The sequence below is a fragment of the Bufo gargarizans genome, chromosome 8 (assembly GCF_014858855.1).
Source record: "Bufo gargarizans isolate SCDJY-AF-19 chromosome 8, ASM1485885v1, whole genome shotgun sequence".
Taxonomy (NCBI): Eukaryota; Metazoa; Chordata; class Amphibia; order Anura; family Bufonidae; genus Bufo; species Bufo gargarizans.
The window spans coordinates 28549429-28568896 of NC_058087.1; the positions used below are offsets into that span (position 1 = coordinate 28549429).

At 44.6% G+C, this 19468-nt stretch overlaps 1 protein-coding gene across 1 annotated transcript in view; it reads left to right on the forward strand.

Moving 5' to 3' along the window:
- The window catches only part of SPEG (striated muscle enriched protein kinase), a 218311-nt gene that overhangs the window by 141802 nt on the left and 57041 nt on the right, over positions 1 to 19468 (forward strand). The window contains 7 exon segments of the mRNA XM_044303636.1: positions 4946 to 5118; positions 5895 to 6007; positions 6086 to 6254; positions 13507 to 13600; positions 14633 to 14810; positions 14812 to 14834; positions 15613 to 15673. Of these exon segments, the coding sequence (XP_044159571.1) occupies positions 4946 to 5118; positions 5895 to 6007; positions 6086 to 6254; positions 13507 to 13600; positions 14633 to 14810; positions 14812 to 14834; positions 15613 to 15673 (811 nt within the window).

Sequence of the window (19468 nt, forward strand, 5' to 3'; positions counted from 1 at the left end):
CCCCCAACACGGCCAGGAACTACCTTTCAGGCCTAAGAACCTTCCAGGAGTTCTCACGCCTGCACCCGCAGGCTGGCCTGGAAGACATTCCCTACGTCATGGCCTTCATCGCCCATTGTCACCACCAGTTACACCTCTCCTACAACACCATTAAGTTGTACCTAGCGGGCGTGCAACACCACACCATGCTCCGCAATCCGGGGGGCGGGTCCATTCTTTCTGCACATGCGGTCAAGGCCACCTTGCGAGGGGTCCAGAAGGGTGGGCCCAATGCCCCGTCCTGCAGACAGGGCATCAAGGGGGAAATGTTCCGGAAATTATCTTCAGCCCTGGATGGTGCTCCTTTTGGGCCCTTTCCCAGCTTGGTCATCAAAGCTGCCATGTACTTAGCATTTTATGGCTTCCTTAGGCCGGGCGAGTTCACGTGCGGTTCGGCGGGACGGTGCAGCCTGCACAGAGAGCAGCTGGTGAGGGGGATTGACCATTACGCGCTGAAGATAATTACCACCAAAACCAGTCAAACTGGCCCCCCGATGGAGGTCCAGTTCTTTCCCACTAGCAATGAATGGTGTCCGATACAGGTATTTGACCGGCTCATCCTCGCCCTCCGGGAGGAGCCACCTCACAGCCCTCTGCTACCCCATCTGAAGGGAGCTCTCACCACGGCGCAATTCATCGGCCACATCCGCACGGTGGCGGCTGGCTTGGGATTGGACTCAGGAGCGATATCCGGTCATTCCTTCCGCATTGGTGCCGCCTCCGCAGCTTCCCGGCGGGGGGTCCCCGCCCATGTCATCCGGAAAATGGGGAGATGGCGTTCGTCTTGCTTCGCCAGGTACATACCTAACCCGCAGGTGGAGATTTCGCTGGCTTTTCGGTCTTTGGTGTTATAAGGTAATAAAGTCTTACACCTTAACTATTGTTGTCATTTTTGCCCCCTTTTAGGCTACTCTCATACCCGGCTCCAGGCACACCCCAGCCGGTTTAGGTTCCAGGCAGGCACTCTGCCCTAGTCTCGTATTTAGCCTCGACCACAAGTTGGTAAGGCTGAGGTTCAGCCTGCATTTGTGGGAGGGGCTTGAGCCTTCTTAAACCCCCCCTACCTCATCACAGTGGGCGTTCCGGTTCTTGGTCCCACCCACCCATTGCCTTCATTTCAAGGGTCTTCCTTGGGGTAGCCCCCTTTTAGGCTACTCTCATACCCGGCTCCAGGCACACCCCAGCCGGTTTAGGTTCCAGGCAGGCACTCTGCCCTAGTCTCGTATTTAGCCTCGACCACAAATAATATATACAACATGTTGCATAAAAACGATACACTTAAAAACAGCAATATGTGAAATTTAAAAATAGATGAACAGCACTGAGTCAATTGTGCCAAAAAAGAGGCTGTATCACCGTAACCTCTATATATTATATTATCCCAAAAGTCTGTGGTCAAAAAGAAAGTCTCATGCAGATGTATGTCACTATAGGGTTATATCACCGTGACCTTTGTAAAACATCCCAAAGCCTGTGGCCCAGAGAGATAGAGTCTCACACAATTGTATGTCACAATGGGCTATAACATGAGAGTCATATATTGTAATATACGTAATGGTCCTCATATAACAGTGCTCAAGCGATACTCATATAATATGGTGAATAAATAGTAGTGGGGCACTCTCTATAGTAATGGGATCTTTATTGATAACCGAATAAAATGTTGACAATAAATAATTAGTTAGTTCAAAGGTCAAGGGTATAATGTAGTTATAATGGAATGACAACAATAAATAACAATGTTACTATACTAAGAATAAACTCTAAAATAAAAACAATACAATTCTATACATAAATATATAGATCCCAGTTAATAATGCTATTCCTAAAACCAACAACCTGTGGAATCTCCGATGGTTTAAAAGGAATCGCACTAAGACAAGTAGTAAAAATAATCGACCAGATGCGGTATTCGATATAAATATTCGAAAGTGGAATTACTAATAAAACTCGATATGATAAGAAAATTCGATATGATAAAATTTCGTAACGAAATAAAACATCAGGTTTTTCGAATGTTCAAACAATATGCCAGGTACTATCCGATTTTTAGCACAAATCGAGGTTAATAGTCAGATATTATTCGATGAAAGTCAGTAGCATATAGAGCGGCGTCCCACTCACTGAATGCAGACAGCGGCGTCCCACTCACTGAATGCAGACAGCGGCGTCCCACTCACTGAATGCAGACAGCGGCGTCCCACTCACTGAATGCAGACAGCGGCGTCCCACTCACTGAATGCAGACAGCGGCGTCCCACTCACTGAATGCAGACAGCGGCGTCCCACTCACTGAATGCAGACAGCGGCGTCCCACTCACTGAATGCAGACAGCGGCGTCCCACTGTATTTTCAACAGAAATGTGATCGCTTATTTTCAAAAGGAATTAGCACAGTCTTACCGGGAGGTCTTTTAAATGGACTTCGTGCCCTCGACGCGGTATCCCTTCTTTGAGGGTTAGGGTTCCGGTCTGAAGGGCTGTTTTTAGTTTTGAATTTCACGCCAAGCCTCTGGATACACGTGGTCCTGTGGAGACGCTGGATATCGTTCGTGCAGTAGAGGTTTTTCTTAGGCGGTTTTATGTTTCATAAGATGATGTCCATACCTGCCTCGGTCTGTCAATGTGCTTTCCAAATGGGGGTAGTACCAGACGCGTTTCGGGGTTTTAGAGCAGTGACCCCTTCATCAGTACCAGTGACCCCTTCTCCACAGGACCACGTGTATCCAGAGGCTTGGCGCGAAATTCAAAACTAAAAACAGTCCTTGAGACCGGAACCCTAACCTTCAAAGAAGGGATACCGCGTTGAGGGCAAGAAGTCCATTTAAAAGACCTCCCGGTAAGACTGTGCTAATTCCTTTTGAAAATAAGCGATCGCATTTCTGTTGAAAATACAGTGGGACGCCGCTGTCTGCATTCAGTGAGTGGGACGCCGCTGTCTGCATTCAGTGAGTGGGACGCCGCTGTCTGCATTCAGTGAGTGGGACGCCGCTGTCTGCATTCAGTGAGTGGGACGCCGCTGTCTGCATTCAGTGAGTGGGACGCCGCTGTCTGCATTCCATTCAGTGAGTGGGACGCCGCTGTCTGCATTCAGTGAGTGGGACGCCGCTGTCTGCATTCAGTGAGTGGGACGCCGCTGTCTGCATTCAGTGAGTGGGACGCCGCTGTCTGCATTCAGTGAGTGGGACGCCGCTGTCTGCATTCAGTGAGTGGGACGCCGCTGTCTGCATTCAGTGAGTGGGACGCCGCTGTCTGCATTCAGTGAGTGGGACGCCGCTGTCTGCATTCAGTGAGTGGGACGCCGCTGTCTGCATTCAGTGAGTGGGACGCCGCTGTCTGCATTCAGTGAGTGGGACGCCGCTGTCTGCATTCAGTGAGTGGGACGCCGCTGTCTGCATTCAGTGAGCGGGATGCCGCTCTATATGCTACTGACTTTCATCAAATAATATCTGACTATTAACCTCGATTTGTGCTAAAAATCGGATAGTACCTGGCATATTGTTTGAACATTCGAAAAACCTGATGTTTTATTTCCTTATCGAATTTTCTTATCATATTGAATTTTCTTATTATATCGAATTTTATTAGTAATTCCACTTTTGAATATTTATATTGAATACCGCATCTGGTCGATTATTTTTACTACTTGTCTTAGTGCGATTCCTTTTAAACCATCGGAGATTCCACAGGTTGTTGGTTTTAGGAATAGCATTATTAACTGGGATCTATATATTTATGTATAGAATTGTATTGTTTTTATTTTAGAGTTTATTCTTAGTATAGTAACATTGTTATTTATTGCTGTCATTCCATTATAACTACATTATACCCTTGACCTTTGAACTAACTAATTATTTATTGTCAACATTTTATTCGGTTATCAATAAAGATCCCATTACTATAGAGAGTGCCCCACTACTATTTATTCACCATATTATATGAGTATCGCTTGAGCACTGTTATATGAGGACCATTACGTATATTACAATATATGACTCTCATGTTATAGCCCATTGTGACATACAATTGTGTGAGACTCTATCTCTCTGGGCCACAGGCTTTGGGATGTTTTTCTTTTTGACCACAGACTTTTGGGATAATATAATATATAGAGGTTACGGTGATACAGCCTCTTTTTTGGCACAATTGACTCAGTGCTGTTCATCTATTTTTTTATTTCACATATTGCTGTTTTTAAGTGTATCGTTTTTATGCAACATGTTGTATATATTATATGAATATCAGGACTTATTGGTATGGGCTGGAGCTGTTATAACCTAGCAGCTCAAAACTGGTTCCCTTTAAGACTCCTTCCTGGCCCAGATATTGACTTGGAGGAGAGCAATGTGTATATTTTCACCAGGCAACATTGTATCAAGTTTCTCTATCGTTTATTTTGCATAACAATGTGTCTCTAGCTCTTTACTGATGAGGCCTGAAAAGGAGGAACAGATTTGTCTTGTCTTAAGACTTTGACCTTGAAGGAGAGCTAAATGCATATTTTTAGTAGACAACATTTTTCCCAAGGAGTCAGTACAGCAATGAAACCAATATCTTGGCTCTTTACTGATGAGGTCTGAAAGGCAGGAACATGTCATGTTCCTCCTCCCTGAGTCACACATTTACTTCCACTATTTTTCCCGGGCAGCATTGTCTCATGTCATCTTTTTACAAATACTGCAGTTAGTGTTGCAATGAATTACTACTGGCAGCTCTTTGCTGATGAGTCTTAACAGATCTGTCTTAAAGACTGCCTCTAAAGTGAGATGTTGACTTGACACTTTTCTTCCCTATGGAAGAGATCTATTTGCTTTAAAATAAATAAAATAAAATAGTAAAATGTATATTTTCCTAAAAGATGATATGTCAGTGCATGCATTATTATAAACAACATGTCCTTCTCTCTAGAGCAGGCCCAATTCTGCGCAGTGTGCAGGGTGTGTGTGAGATGAGCATGCCAGATGACGACCAGCACTCACTCACCATCTACAGTCCCAAGAAGTCGGATCTCGGACAGTTGGTTTTTGAAGCCAGGAACCAACACGGAGCTGACAAATGCACCATCAGCATAGAGATGGCAGGTACCAACGGCAGGGTGCTACAATGTGTAACCGTGGCCACCGTTTATACTATAGCGTTTATTTAAAAAAAAAGTTGCAGTCATATTCCACCTCCCCCCTTCCCCCAACACATTTGGCAGAAGAAAGGTGAAAAGGTGTATGTAACCATAGAGACACATAGGTGTGCATAGGAGCTGTATACAGAAAATGGCTTAATTAAACAATTTGAATTTTATATTGATATATTGGAGCAATATAAAATTGGTGCAACTGCATATGTGAACAATACTTGTCTAAATTGCAAAAATATATTTTGCTACGATTGGAACAATTTACCCACTGCTAACTGTTAACATGTTGTGAGCAAAGCAGCAGGAAGTCTGCTCTACCAGTTATGACACCAACCACATTCCTTCCAACTGTCCTGTTTTTCATGGGATTGTCCTGCAAAATGGACCTCCGATAGAATGGGATTCATGCATGACCCAATAGGGGCATTTATGGAAGTTTTTGGGGAGTTTATTGGGGGGGGGGGGTTAATAATATTGGGAGAAATGCAACCCTTTAGGCCATAAACCAGGGCTGGCCAACCTGCGACTTTCCAGCTGTTGTAAAACTACAACTCCCACCATGCTTTGCTGTAGGCTGATACCTGTAGGCAGTCTGGGCATGCTGGGAGTTGTAGTTTTGCAACATCTGGAGAGCCTCAGGTTGGCCATCCCTGCCATAAACAGTGAAGATGATAGTCACATTTCATCTTCTTCTGCAACCCAGTGTTTCCTGTGTCTTCTCCTCAGAGTCTCCGCGATTTGAATCTATCATGGAAGACATCGAGATTAAGGCTGGAGAAACTGCACGCTTTGTAGTTGTCGTGGAAGGAAAACCAGTGCCGGATATAATGTGGTACAAGGTGCGCCAATGTCCTCCATCCTCATCTCAGTACTCATCAGTCTGTATCTCAGGGTAGTCACGTGTTCCTCTTCTTCAGGACGGAGAGCTCCTGGTGGAAAGCGGACACTTTAATTTTGTGTATGATGATGCTGAGTGCTCCCTGGTTATCCTGAATGCTGCGCCTGAGGACTCGGGGGTGTACACCTGCACGGCACGCAACGTGGCAGGAGAAGTATCATGTAAGGCCGAGCTGCAGGTGTGCAAAGGTAAGAGAAAACTCACTTTCAAACACTCCAATAGGAAATTCTGAGTTTAAGAACATCTATAAAATATGTGTGTGTGTATACGCATATAAATAATACACAAAATGTTACAATACATTTGTTACACCTGTGTTTTAATATCAATTTTATGTTATATATTTATATATATTTTTGTTTTGTTTTATAATTTAAATGGGTTATACCTTTAATTTATAGGTTTGTATTCGACAATAAAGAAAAAGGGACTACGATCCCAAAAAAGGCTTGTCAAAAATGTTCTGATTAGAATTGGAAACTTCAATAAAAAGATTTAAAAAAAAAAATGGTACCCCATTCAGAACCTTTATCTATTGGCCAGGAGTGCAGAGAAGCTTTAAAGAGTTTCTCTCCCTCTTTATGGAGGACCCGGCCTGTCCTTGCATTACTGGATGGCCCATTGATTTTAATGGACCCAGTGTAATGCTACATTTGTCCTGTGGTGGCAGTGTAGGGAAAGTTTCACTTTGCATCAGATTACAGACGATCATTTGTGGTCCCAGGAACGAGATACCTAGTGATCAGCTTATTGCTTGGGGGAATCAAATCTTCTTACTAAAAGGGATTGTCCAAAGCAGAGGACATTTTAAACAGCATTTCTCCTCTAGCTTGTCCTCATCTGCCATAGTCAGGGCCGGACTGGGGATAAAAACCAGCCCTGGAAAACGTTGCATACCAGCCTCACAGCATTGCGTCATTATTTACTTTATATATAGTTTATAAAAGGCAAAAGCATATATTTTAAAACACGTGTGTAAACACGAATATAAATTTTGCCCCACGATAGCTCTTTTGTAGAACCCCCATTGTTTATATTATCACAGTAGACCAGCTTTTCCCAAACAGGATGCGATAACTATATGCGATGCTATATTTTAAGGGAATTGTGCTAGAGGTCTATTTGAAGTGTTATGGGGGATCTGTGGATGGCACTGTTATGGGGGATCTGTGGATGGCACTGTTATGGGGGATCTGTGGATGACACTGTTATGGAGGGGATCTGTGGATGACACTGTTATGGAGGGGATCTGTGGATGACACTGTTATGGAGGGGATCTGTGGATGGCACTGTTATGGAGGGGATCTGTGGATGACACTGTTATGAAGGATCTGTGGATGGCACTGTTATTGGGGATCCGTGGATGGCACTGTTATTGGGGATCCGTGGATGGCACTGTTATGGGGATCTGTAGATGGCACTGTTATGGGGATCTGTGGATGACACACTGTTATGGAGGGGATCTGTGGATGACACTGTTATGGAGGGGATCTGTGGATGACACTGTTATGGAGGGGATCTGTGGATGACACTGTTATGGGGATCTGTGGATGACACTGTTATGGAGGGGATCTGTGGATGACACTGTTATGGAGGGGATCTGTGGATGGCACTGTTATGGGGGGATCAATGGATGGCACTGTTATGGGGGATCTGTGGATGGCACTGTTATGGGGGATCTGTGGATGGCACTGTTATTGGGGATCCGTGGATGGAACTGTTATTGGGGATCCGTGGATGGCACTGTTATGGGGATCTGTAGATGGCACTGTTATGGGGGATCTGTGGATGACACACTGTTATGGAGGGGATCTGTGGATGACACTGTTATGGAGGGGATCTGTGGATGACACTGTTATGGAGGGGATCTGTGGATGGCACTGTTATGGGGGATCAATCGATGGCACTGTTATGGGGGATCTGTGGATGACACACTGTTATGGGGGATCTGTGGATGGCACTGTTATGGGGATCTGTGGATGACACTGTTATGGAGGGGTCTGTGGGTGACACTGTTATGGAGGGGATCTGTGGGTGACACTGTTATGGAGAGGATCTGTGGATGACACACTGTTATGGAGGGGATCTGTGGATGACACTGTTATGGAGGGGATCTGTGGATGACACTGTTATGGAGAGGATCTGTGGATGGCACCGGGTGACACCAGCCCTAGCAACGCCACTGGACTGCAGAGCTGTCATCCGGCTGTTCAGGGCTGTGTGTCAGGTAGGAGGCTGAGTACAGAGAGGCTGGTCATTTTCAATATCAATAGGAGTTTCAATAGGAGAGCGATTGTTTGAGCAGTAAAGAAAAACTTTGCATAAAAAGACAGTAATGTGCGCGGTTTATGATACATGAGGGGACATTAATAAAGTAATGCTGTGACACATAGAGAGGGAGACACATGAGAGGGGCCAGCATAATATGCTATATGTGTGTCATTCACACATATAGCATCTTATGCTGGCCCCCCTCATGGCCCTATGTGTCATAGCACACATCCCCCATAACAGTGCCATCCACAGATCCTCATAACAGTGCCAACCACAGATCCCCATAACAGTGCCATCCACAGATCCCCTCCATAACAGTGCCATCCACGGATCCCCAATAACAGTGTCACCCACAGATCCCCTCCATAACAGTGTGTCATCCACAGATCCCCTCCATAACAGTGTCACCCACAGATCCCCTCAGTGCCATCTACAGATCCCCTCCATAACAATGCCATCCACAGATCCTCTCCATAACAGTGTCATCCACAGATCCCCTCCATAACAGTGTCATCCACAGATCCCCTCCATAACAGTGTGTCATCCACAGATCCTCTCCATAACAGTGTCACCCACAGATCCTCTCCATAACAGTGTCACCCACAGATCCCCTCCATAACAGTGTCACCCACAGACCCCTCCATAACAGTGTCATCCACAGATCCCCATAACAGTGCCATCCACAGATCCTCCATAACAGTGCTATCCACAGATCCCTCATAACAGTGCCATCCACAGATCCCCCATAACAGTGCCATCCATTGATCCCCCATAACAGTGCCATCCACAGATCCCCTCCATAACAGTGTTTGCTATATGTGTATAACAAACATATTTCAAATGAAAACTTACAATTACTTGGCTTGGCCCTTGGGGATCTCGGACGCCACTTCCACACTTTGGCTGGGGGCTCGGCGGAGCTGATGTTGTGTTTTATCCTAATGAGAAAGATTTAATAATAAGGATTTGGAGAAGGGGCAGAGGGATAGCAGAGCAGGGAGAGGCCGGTGCTGCTACTAGGGGGTCATACCATGGAGGAGTAATAAAGCCCACCATAATGCCCCCCCCAGTAGTAATAATTCTCCTTATAATGTGACAGTGCAAAAAATACCCCCTTGTAATGCCCCCAGTTGAGCTAATGTCCCCATAGTGCCCCCATAATGTCCCATTATAAAATACCCCTATATAGTGCCCCCAGTAAATTCCCCCATAGTGCTCCTCTCCCCCCTTCCTGCTAGTGCCCCCCATAATGTACCAGTATAAAATGCCCCATATATAGTGCCCCAGTAGATGCCCTCAGTGTCCGGCCTCTGATAGGCTTCCGGCCTAGTGTCCCTCATAATGCCCCCCAATAATGTACCAGTAATTGTCCCTATAGATGCCCCCCATCATGTGCCAGTATCAAGTGCCTCTCTCCTTCCCCCCACATGTGCCAGTATCATAGTGCCATCTCCCCCCAATGTGCCAGTATTAAGTGCCTCTCTCCTCCCCATGTGCCAGTATCATAGTGCCATCTCCCCCCAAAAAAAGTGCCAGTATCAAGTGCATCTCTCCTTCCCACCCCCATGTGCCAGTATCATAGTGCCAAACCCCCCATGTCCTAGTATCATAGTGCCAAACCCCCCCATGTCCCAGTATCATAGTGCCATATCCCCCTCCCAAAATAAAGTGCCAGTATCAAGTGCCTCCCCCCATGTGCCAGTATCATAGTGCCATCTCCCCCCCCAATGTGCCAGTATTAAGTGCCTCTCTCCTCCCACCATGTGCCAGTATCATAGTGCCACCCCCCAAAAGTGCCAGTATCAAATGCCTCTCTCCTCCCCACCCCCATGTGCCAGTATCATAGTGCCAAACCCCCCCATGTGCCAGTATCAAGGGCCAAACCCCCCCATGTGCCAGTATCATAGTGCCATCTGCCCCCCAAAAGTGCCAGTATCAAGTGCCTCTCTCCTTCCCACCCCCCATGTGCCAGTATCATAGTGCCAAACCCCCCATGTGCCAGTATCAAGTGCCAACCCCCCCATGTGCCAGTATCAAGTGCCTCTCTCCTCCCCCCATGTCCCAGTATCATAGTACCATCTCCCCCCCCCAAAAGTGCCAGTATCAAGTGCCTCTCTCCTCCCCCCCATGTGCCAGTATGAAGTGCCTCTCTCCCCCCCCATGTGCTAGTATCAAGTGCCTCTCTCCCCCCATGTGCCAGTATCATAGTGCCAACCCCCTCCCCATGTGCCAGTAACAGGTGCCAACCCCCCTCTATGTGCCAGTATCAGGTGCCTCTCTCCTTCCCCCCCATGTGCCAGTATCATAGTGCAAACCCCCCCATCCCATGTGCCAGTATCAAGTGCCTCCCGCTCCCCCCATGGCAGTAACAGTCGGGTATTTAAAAAAAAAAATTTTTTACTTACCTCCATGTCAGCGATGCGATGCATCCTCTTCCTGTGTCCCGCCCTGTATGTCCATATATGGATTCAGTGCTTGTGTATTCTAATTTAACCTGTATTTCAGAAAAGTTTCTGCTGGGATTCAAACCCACGCCGTTCTGTATCAGAGGCAAAGCACTTACCCACACAGCCATAAGAGCTGCATTGCCACTGACTGAAAAAATATGAGACTTCTACTGTTATAGCTGGCTAAGTGTACATCTATACACATGACAGCTGCCCTAACACACCCAGCACTGCTATATCTCTATATGACAGCTGCCCCAGCACACTCAGCTCTGCTATATCTCTATATATGATGTACACTTAGTCAGCTATAACAGTAGAAGTCTCATATTTTTTCTGGTTGTAATGGTTTTCCCAGATACCCGAAAGGCAAAATTGCCTAGATACATAGCAGTAAAGATTTGCAATTGAGGAGGCAACACCTTAGCTGTAACTGGGACTGGGCAGATGCCAGGGCCTAATGGGCAAACAGAGATCTGAATAAACATATTGTGTGTTTGTCATCTGTAGGGTTTGAATGGTCCATTACTTAAAGGGGTTATCCTATACCTAATGTAAAAAATGAAAATCAGACATCATACAGTACATGTCAATTTCTAACAAAGCTAGAACCAGACCTGTCCTCACATGGATCCAGAGATCTCCCCAGTCATTGCTCTGCTAGATTTATATCAAGCTGACAGCTCAAGGGGAGTGTCTTTTCTGCTGCAGCTCAGGGGGCATGTCTCAGCTCTCCCTATCACAGCTCAGGAGGCGTGTCTCAGCTCTCCCTATCACAGCTCAGGGGGCGTGTCCATGCTCTCCCTATCACAGCTCAGGAGGCGGTTGAAGGATAAAACTGAGCATGTGCGGCCATCTCAGTGAGCAGGACAAAGAAATAAGAAAAAAACAAACAGCAGGTGGCGCTATACAGATACATTTTATTGAATAGCTCAGTGGCTATGCTAAATGTCTAATTACATGCAATTACAAAAGTATTCAGATCTAGGTGCTGATTTAAAAATTTTAGAATATTTTTAATGGGACAACCCCTTTATAAGGGTTTTCTTAAATTTAAATGCTGATGACCTATCCTATCATCAGTATCTGATCAGTGGGGATCCGACACCCAGGGTGTTTGAGAAGGCACCAGCGTTTCTGTGAGCGCCGCAGCCTTCTCCATGCTCACAGACACAGCTTGGTATTGCAGTTCAGCCGCATGCACTTGAAGTGAATGGGGCTGAGCTTCTCCTGGGCCACGTGACCACTGAATGTGTCCTCACTCGTCCTAGGGAAACAACAGATGATTGGTGTGGGTCCTGGGTGTCGGACCCCACCAATCAGACACTGATGACCTATCCAGAGGATAGGGCATCAATAAAAAAAAATCTCGGAAAACCCCTTTAATAACCATGGTTTTAGTTTTGCAGCACCTAAAAAAAAAACTAATGTAAAAAATGTTAACATTTACTTTTTTCCTGTAATTTTTAAAATGACATGCAAGAGCACTGTTCGTGAACATGTGTTGTTGAATGAGCTCTCATGGAGAAGTAAATAACCACAAAGGCACTTGAACCAAGCGGCCCTAAGCAGGAGCCCGGTTTGCCTTGGTTTGTCCTGGTTTGTCACACTGGTTTGTTTTGTAAAATGATGGTTTATGGCAGGATTCTGTCAGATCTTCCTCTCTAGTGATAGTCTTTATCCCTATTACTGCAGCGTATAATGGAAATCGCTGGAGAAGCGGCCCACAATTGTTACGCTAAAGATCCAGAATGGACAGAAGGACAGTGTAACATGGAGACTTTACTAAAGTCTGTGTGTTAGGGCTGACTAATGTGATGCCGTAATCTAGACGCTGGTAAATGTCAGCAACGGCATAAATAGGCACAGAGGAGGATACGATGGGCGATTGATCAACACTCCCCATATGTGACAATCAGAGTGCAAGTAATGGGGGGTGGAGTGATTACATGCACAGAAGTCCACGTTGGGCTTCGTTCACATCTATATTGGAGGATCCATCAGGAGCCTCCTTTACAGATTCCATCAAAAATAGTATGCTGCACTTTTTTTTCCGGGGTCAGTCAATGGGGTCCATCAGGTTGAATTGATTTCTGTCATTTGCTTCCATTATTTTCACTTTTCTGCTCCTATAATGGAGCAGAGTAGCAAAAATAAAAATGCGAAATGTGAAACCAGTCTTACCCCTCCCCTGTGGTCAGGAGGATCTATGCCTCCCCTCCTCTTCCTGCACATTGTCAGCCCTTACCCCACTGCCTACCCTCTCCTTCTCCTCACAGGCCAGATAAGGGGGGAGCTACTTCAACCTGGGATATCTCAGGCTGCGTAGCACATAGAAATATGAGCCAGGTCTTGTAATATCTGCATATCTCACTCCAGACTCAGATTCTAAAGGTTTTATCTGGAGCTGTAGAGCTCCTCAGCTTTAAAACAAGACCTGGCTCATAACTGTAGTTGCTATACAGCCTGAGATAGAGCCATTAGTAGCTAGGAGGCATCTCTCATACCTCCTTGGCTACTAAAAATCATCTGCAGATAATGTAGCCAGTGCAAATTAAAAACCATCGGTGGTCAATTGTTTACCAGCCAAGTGGCAACACTAGTCTTCTATGGGTCTGCATACACCTGGGACTGGCCCAGAATTGTGGACTTCTCCATTGTCAACCCAGGAAGGATTGACATCTGGGTAATGACCTTGTATCTTACATATTTTTCGCAGTGGAACCAGGAGCTGGTTCAGCACTGGACGAATCCGATGGACTGAAATCTCGCCGACTTTCTGATTACTACACCATTCACAAGGAGATCGGAAGGTTGGTGTCAGTGTCTAGTTAGTCATTGTTCTTTAGGTGATTGGTCATAGGTTATGCTGGCTGCCACCCCCTGCACCATGGCACCTGTTATACCAACCACCAAATCCCAGTGTCTCCTTCCCATCCTGTCCCTATTTGTATGGAGTGGGTTATGTTCAGGGTGTTTGTATGTCTAGTTTGGTGTTACATGTCTGGTGGTGTTTGGTGTCCAGCATGTTTACTAGACATTCCCCTGTCTCATGTTTATTGCAGCTATGGATGTCCTGGGTTCCTGTGTGGTTGTGGTGTGTGCTGTGTTCTTTAATGTTGGTGTGTACACCAGCACTAGTGCATGGGTTCCAGTCTGTGTGTCTGTGGCAGGTAAGTGTGTTATTAGTTTTGCTTACCTGCCATCTCCTTTTGCTGTATGTGTTCTCCTCCCCCTGCTTCTAGGCCTTTTGAGGCTCCTGTTCCTCCGTGTTGTGGATGAACAGGTCGTCTCTCCCCTGCTCCTAAGTGAGGGATTTCCAGGGCGACTCAGGATATTAGGTATCCAGGGTATAAGCCGTCCCATCATCAGGGTCCGCTCATACGGTTAGGAGTTAGGGAGATGATTAGGGATGCTATAGGAGGTGACTTGCTCCCTTATCCCGGCGTCCTGGCCTAGTTGCTACCATTATCCTTCTTGCCTTGTATGGTGGGGGGTTTCCCCCGCTCCCCGCCGTGACAACTACAGTAATCACCCCCTAATCCAGAAGCCAGAATTGGAGAATTTTTACAAAATTCAGAAGCCCCAATGCAAAATCTGCAACAGAAACCCCTACCTACCAATGCTGACGTCTTCTCCTGGAGGAAGAGGGTACACAGGAACTGTAACCCCTACATCCTCTATAATTACACCCCTAATAAATCTGCCAAACAGTAATCCCAGTGCAGATTACAAGGGAATAGTCCAATGGTTTAACTATAGGGCTGGGGCTATATACACTATGTACAGTACATATTACTAAGTGTAATGGTACATTGCCAATGGTCCATTTTCTGTCTCCACAGAGGTGTGTTTTCCTATGTACGACACGTGTTGGAAAAAAACAGCGGGCAGGATTTTGCTGCAAAGTTCATTTCATCTAGAGGGGCGTCCAGGGAGAGCGCACGGAGGGAGATGAGCATCCTGTGCCGGCTCAGTCATGAGAGGATCGTCTACTTCCACGAGGTGTTTGAGAAGAGGAGCTGCACTGATAATCATCATGGAGCTGTATCCATTGCTGCCTGGGTTATATGGGCACATAGGAGCGGGGAATCCATAGGGAGAAAACTATGGTATAGAATAAAAAATAGAACTAATGGTTAGTGTACACAGCTTCAATGCAGACTGATGAACCTCCATGGTTACAGACTACAAGCAAACCCTGTGTGTAGTCTTATCCTGCAATCACGTCTTACTCTCATGCTTTTCTCTCTCTCTTAATACATGGAAAGCATTAGACAGGTTACTATTAATGGATCTGTGGTTGTTATTATGGTTTATGTTTGGTATTTCAGTACACACGAGTGTCTTTAAGGTAACACACTATAAAAAGATCCATCAACAGCAACAAACCAGCCTGCTGATGGTTTGCAGGTAGCAATATAGTATTTCTTCAATTCAAAGAGTAAAAACAGACTAAAATTTACTGATAACAAAAAGGCAATAACAATAAAAGAAATAGTAGCTCTTTAATTTCAGCTGTGGCCATCAATAGAGAAGATGACAAAATATTGGGGAAGATCTATCAAAACTGGTGCCAAGGAAAACTTGAGTATTTGCCCAGGGCATCCAATTAAATGAAGTCCTCAGAAACATGCGGGGAAGAATCTAATTGGTTGCCGGCAGAAAGAACTCCACTTTCCTTTGCACTACCTTTGTCACATCTCATCCAATATCTGTGTCACAGCAGTGAGTGGATATATTATACAGTCAGCAACATTCTCACTGAAGGATGACCTGTGCTCACCTAAACTCCAGAGAAGTGATATTCCTTGACTCCTTGCAGCTGTTCCAAAGAGGAGCTTCTAGACAGAGTGATTCGTAAACCTACAGTCTCCGAAGCAGAGGTGAGAAGATGAAGGAAATTCATGCAGTAACTACTATAATACTGTAATGTGGGAAAAAAACCTATAATTCTGCCTGCTATGTACAAGAATATAACTACTATAATACTGCTCCTATGTACAAGAATATAACTACTATAATACTGCTCTTTATGTACAAAACTATATGCATGTACAAGATATAACTACTATAATACGCTCCTATGTACAAGAATATAAATACTATAATACTGCTTATGTACAAAGAATCATTCTACTATATATGCTCCTATGTACAAGAATCTAACTGCTATAATACTGCTCATATGAAGACTATAACTACTATAATACTGCTCTTATGTACAGAATATATTCTATCATACTGCTCCTAGGTACAAGAATATCACTTCTAAAACTGCCTACTATGTACAAGAATATACTACTATAATACGCTCTTATGTACAAGAATATAACTACTATACTCTGCCTCTATGTACAAGAATATAAACTACTATAATGTCCCATTTACAAGTATATAACTACTATAATACTGCTCCTATGTACAAGAATATAACTAATATAATACTGCTCCTATGTACAAGAATATAACTACTATAATACTGCTCCTATGTACAAAAATATAACTACTATAATACTGCTCCTATGTACAATAATATAACTGCTATAATACTGCTCCTATGTACAAAAATATAACCACTATAATACTGCCTCCTATGTACAAGAATATACCTACTATAATACTGCTCCTATGTACAAGTATATAACTACTATAATACTGCTCCCATGTACAAGAATATAACTACTATAATACTGCTCCCTATGTCCATGAATATAACTACTATAATACTGCTCCCTATGTCCATGAATATAACTACTATAATACTGCTCCTATGTACAAGAATATAACTACTATAATACTGCCTCCTATGTACAAGAATATAACTACTATAATACTGCCTCCTATGTACAAGAATATAACTACTATAATACTGCTCCTATGTACAAGTATATAACTACTATAATACTGCCTCCTATGTACAAGAATATAACTACTATAATACTGCTCCTATGTACAAGAATATAACTACTATAATACTGCTCCTATGTACAAGAATATAACTACTATAATACTGCTCCTATATACAAGAATATAACTACTATAATACTGCTCCTATGTACAAGAATATAACTACTATAATACTGCTTCTATGTACAAGAATATAACTACTATAATACTGCTTCCTATGTACAAGAATATAACTACTATAATACTGCTCCTATGTACAAGAATATAACTACTATAATACTGCTCCTATGTACAAGAATATAACTACTATAATACTGCTTCCTATGTACAAGAATATAACTACTATAATACTGCTCCTATGTACAAGAATATAACTACTATAATACTGCTCCTATGTATAAGAATATAACTGCTATGAAATAAGCTAATGACAGCGCTCAGTAAGAAGCAACAGGCAGACTCCTTTATTCCTGCCATTAAAGACGCAGCAGGTATCAAGCGTAAAACCACACCTGAGATAGCGAAGGCTTTTTGCGCCTTTTATTCCGGTTTATACAACTTACCCCCCCCGAACCAGGCAACTCCTGATATGATTGCCAAGGCATCAGATGCTTTCCTTAACTCGATTAATCTCCCATCACTGAACCCCTCTCAGGTCTCCCAACTCACCTCCCCGATTACAGATGAAGAGATATTGAGAGTGTTATCTTCTATCCCATCTGGTAAAAGTCCCGGCCCCGATGGCCTAAACATTGCATACTATAAGACCTTTAAAGACACACTCCTCCCCTACTTTAACTCCTTATGCAACTACCTACTACAGGGCGGTTCTTTACCCTCACAATCCCTGATGGCCCATGTGACCATTCTCCCTAAAGAGAATAAGGATCCCCTTGAATGCGGCAGCTACAGGCCCATCTCACTATTGAATGTGGATGTCAAGTGGTGGGCGAAAATATTGGCCCAGCGTCTTCAACAGATACTCCCAGATATAATCTATGGTGAGCAAGTTGGCTTTGTCCCTGGCAGACGGGGCACGGAGAACACCATCCGTCTACTGCATTTGATGTCTTGGGCGAGAGCTAAGGCGGTGCCGGTAGCGTTATTGAGCACTGATGCGGAAAAAGCTTTTGACAGGGTGAGCTGGCCCTTCATGTCTAAAACAATGGCCAAATTTGGAATACCGGAGCAATTTATTTCTGCTGTGTTCTCACTATATTTGGCCCCCTCTGCCAGGGTCAAAGTTAACGGGACCCTTTCCCCATCATTTGGCATCACAAATGGCACACGCCAGGGATGCCCACTCTCTCCAGCACTATTTGTAATGGTGATGGAGACACTTTTAAGCAAGATTCGCCAATCATCTGGGGTTGAGGGACTTACCATAGGATCTCAGAGACACCTGACTGCTGCCTTTGCGGACGATCTACTGGTGATGACCTCAAACCCTAAGACGTCTTTCCCCAAATTGCTTGCTATTTTTGAAGAGTTTGGTTTTGTTTCCAATTTTAAGATTAATTACTCCAAATCCATGGCCCTTAATATTTCCTGCCCTACTAATGTGGTGCAACATCTGAAAAACTCCACCCCCTTCAAGTGGGCCCCGAAAGAAATACCATTTCTTGGCATTCGTGTCACAGCGGATCCCAAAGAGCTGTTCCCGTCTAACTACCTGCATTTACTGAAGTCTGTCAGGACACAATTACAATCCTTAAACATGCCATTTATCTCCTGGATAGGAAGGAAAAATTACTTAAAAACTTATATAATTCCTAGGTTTTTGTACCTTATACAGACATTACCCATATGGATTCCGCAGTCCTATTTCATAGAGGTTCGCCGGATGTTGTCCCTCTTTCTTTGGAGAGGTCGGTCCCCTAGAATAGCCTATACCATTCTGACTAGGGAGAAGAGGTTTGGGGGATTTGGACTACCTGATGTTCATGGGTACTATAAAGCAAATCTTATGTGCAGAGGCTTGGACCTTCTTTCAGACCGCTCTGGAAGTATTTGTTCGCGTTTGGAACGAGCTTTACTTACAGACCGTGAAAGGTTAATACTGTGGGGTGTTCGTTCATGTCCCCCTACAGCTTCTAAATTGCCATTATTGTGGAGAGGGGTACTACTCACCTGGTCTATGCTATATGGCTCCAAGACGCTTAACTTCCCTAGTCCCGACCTTCCGCTACATCTTCTGCAGTCCTTTATCAATCCTAAGGTATCGAATGCTACGGGAGTATGGGCTTTGCTCAGAAATCATGCTTTTCAGGAGGTGGTGTCCACAGGGGGAGGGCTGGATTGGGAGAGGATTCTTGGATTGCCTAGGGTCAAATCGATAGCATTTCTACATCTCCTTAGCTTTAAGAGAGACATTAAACTTTTGAAGCTGCAGACCTCTCACCTTGCTTCTCCCACCTGGTTGGAACAGAGGCTGAGGGCCGCTCGACCCTCCGGCAGACCCTTCTCAGTGATGTATAAAGAATTACTATCTTCTGCGTATTCTGAACCCCACTTTATAGGCTCCTGGGAAAAAGAATTATCTCTTACACTGTCTGACCCAGAGAAAGCCTTTGTACTGACCCACTCACACGGCTTTAGCCGTTGCATCAAAATTCAGGAGAACTCGTATAAATTGCTAACTCGCTGGTATAAAACACCTGAGTTCCTTCATAAACTTAATCCGGAGATTCCTGAGGTCTGCTGGAGGTGTGGAGCGGGCATCGGCTCTCTCTCGCACATATGGTGGAGTTGCCCTATTATTCGCCCCTATT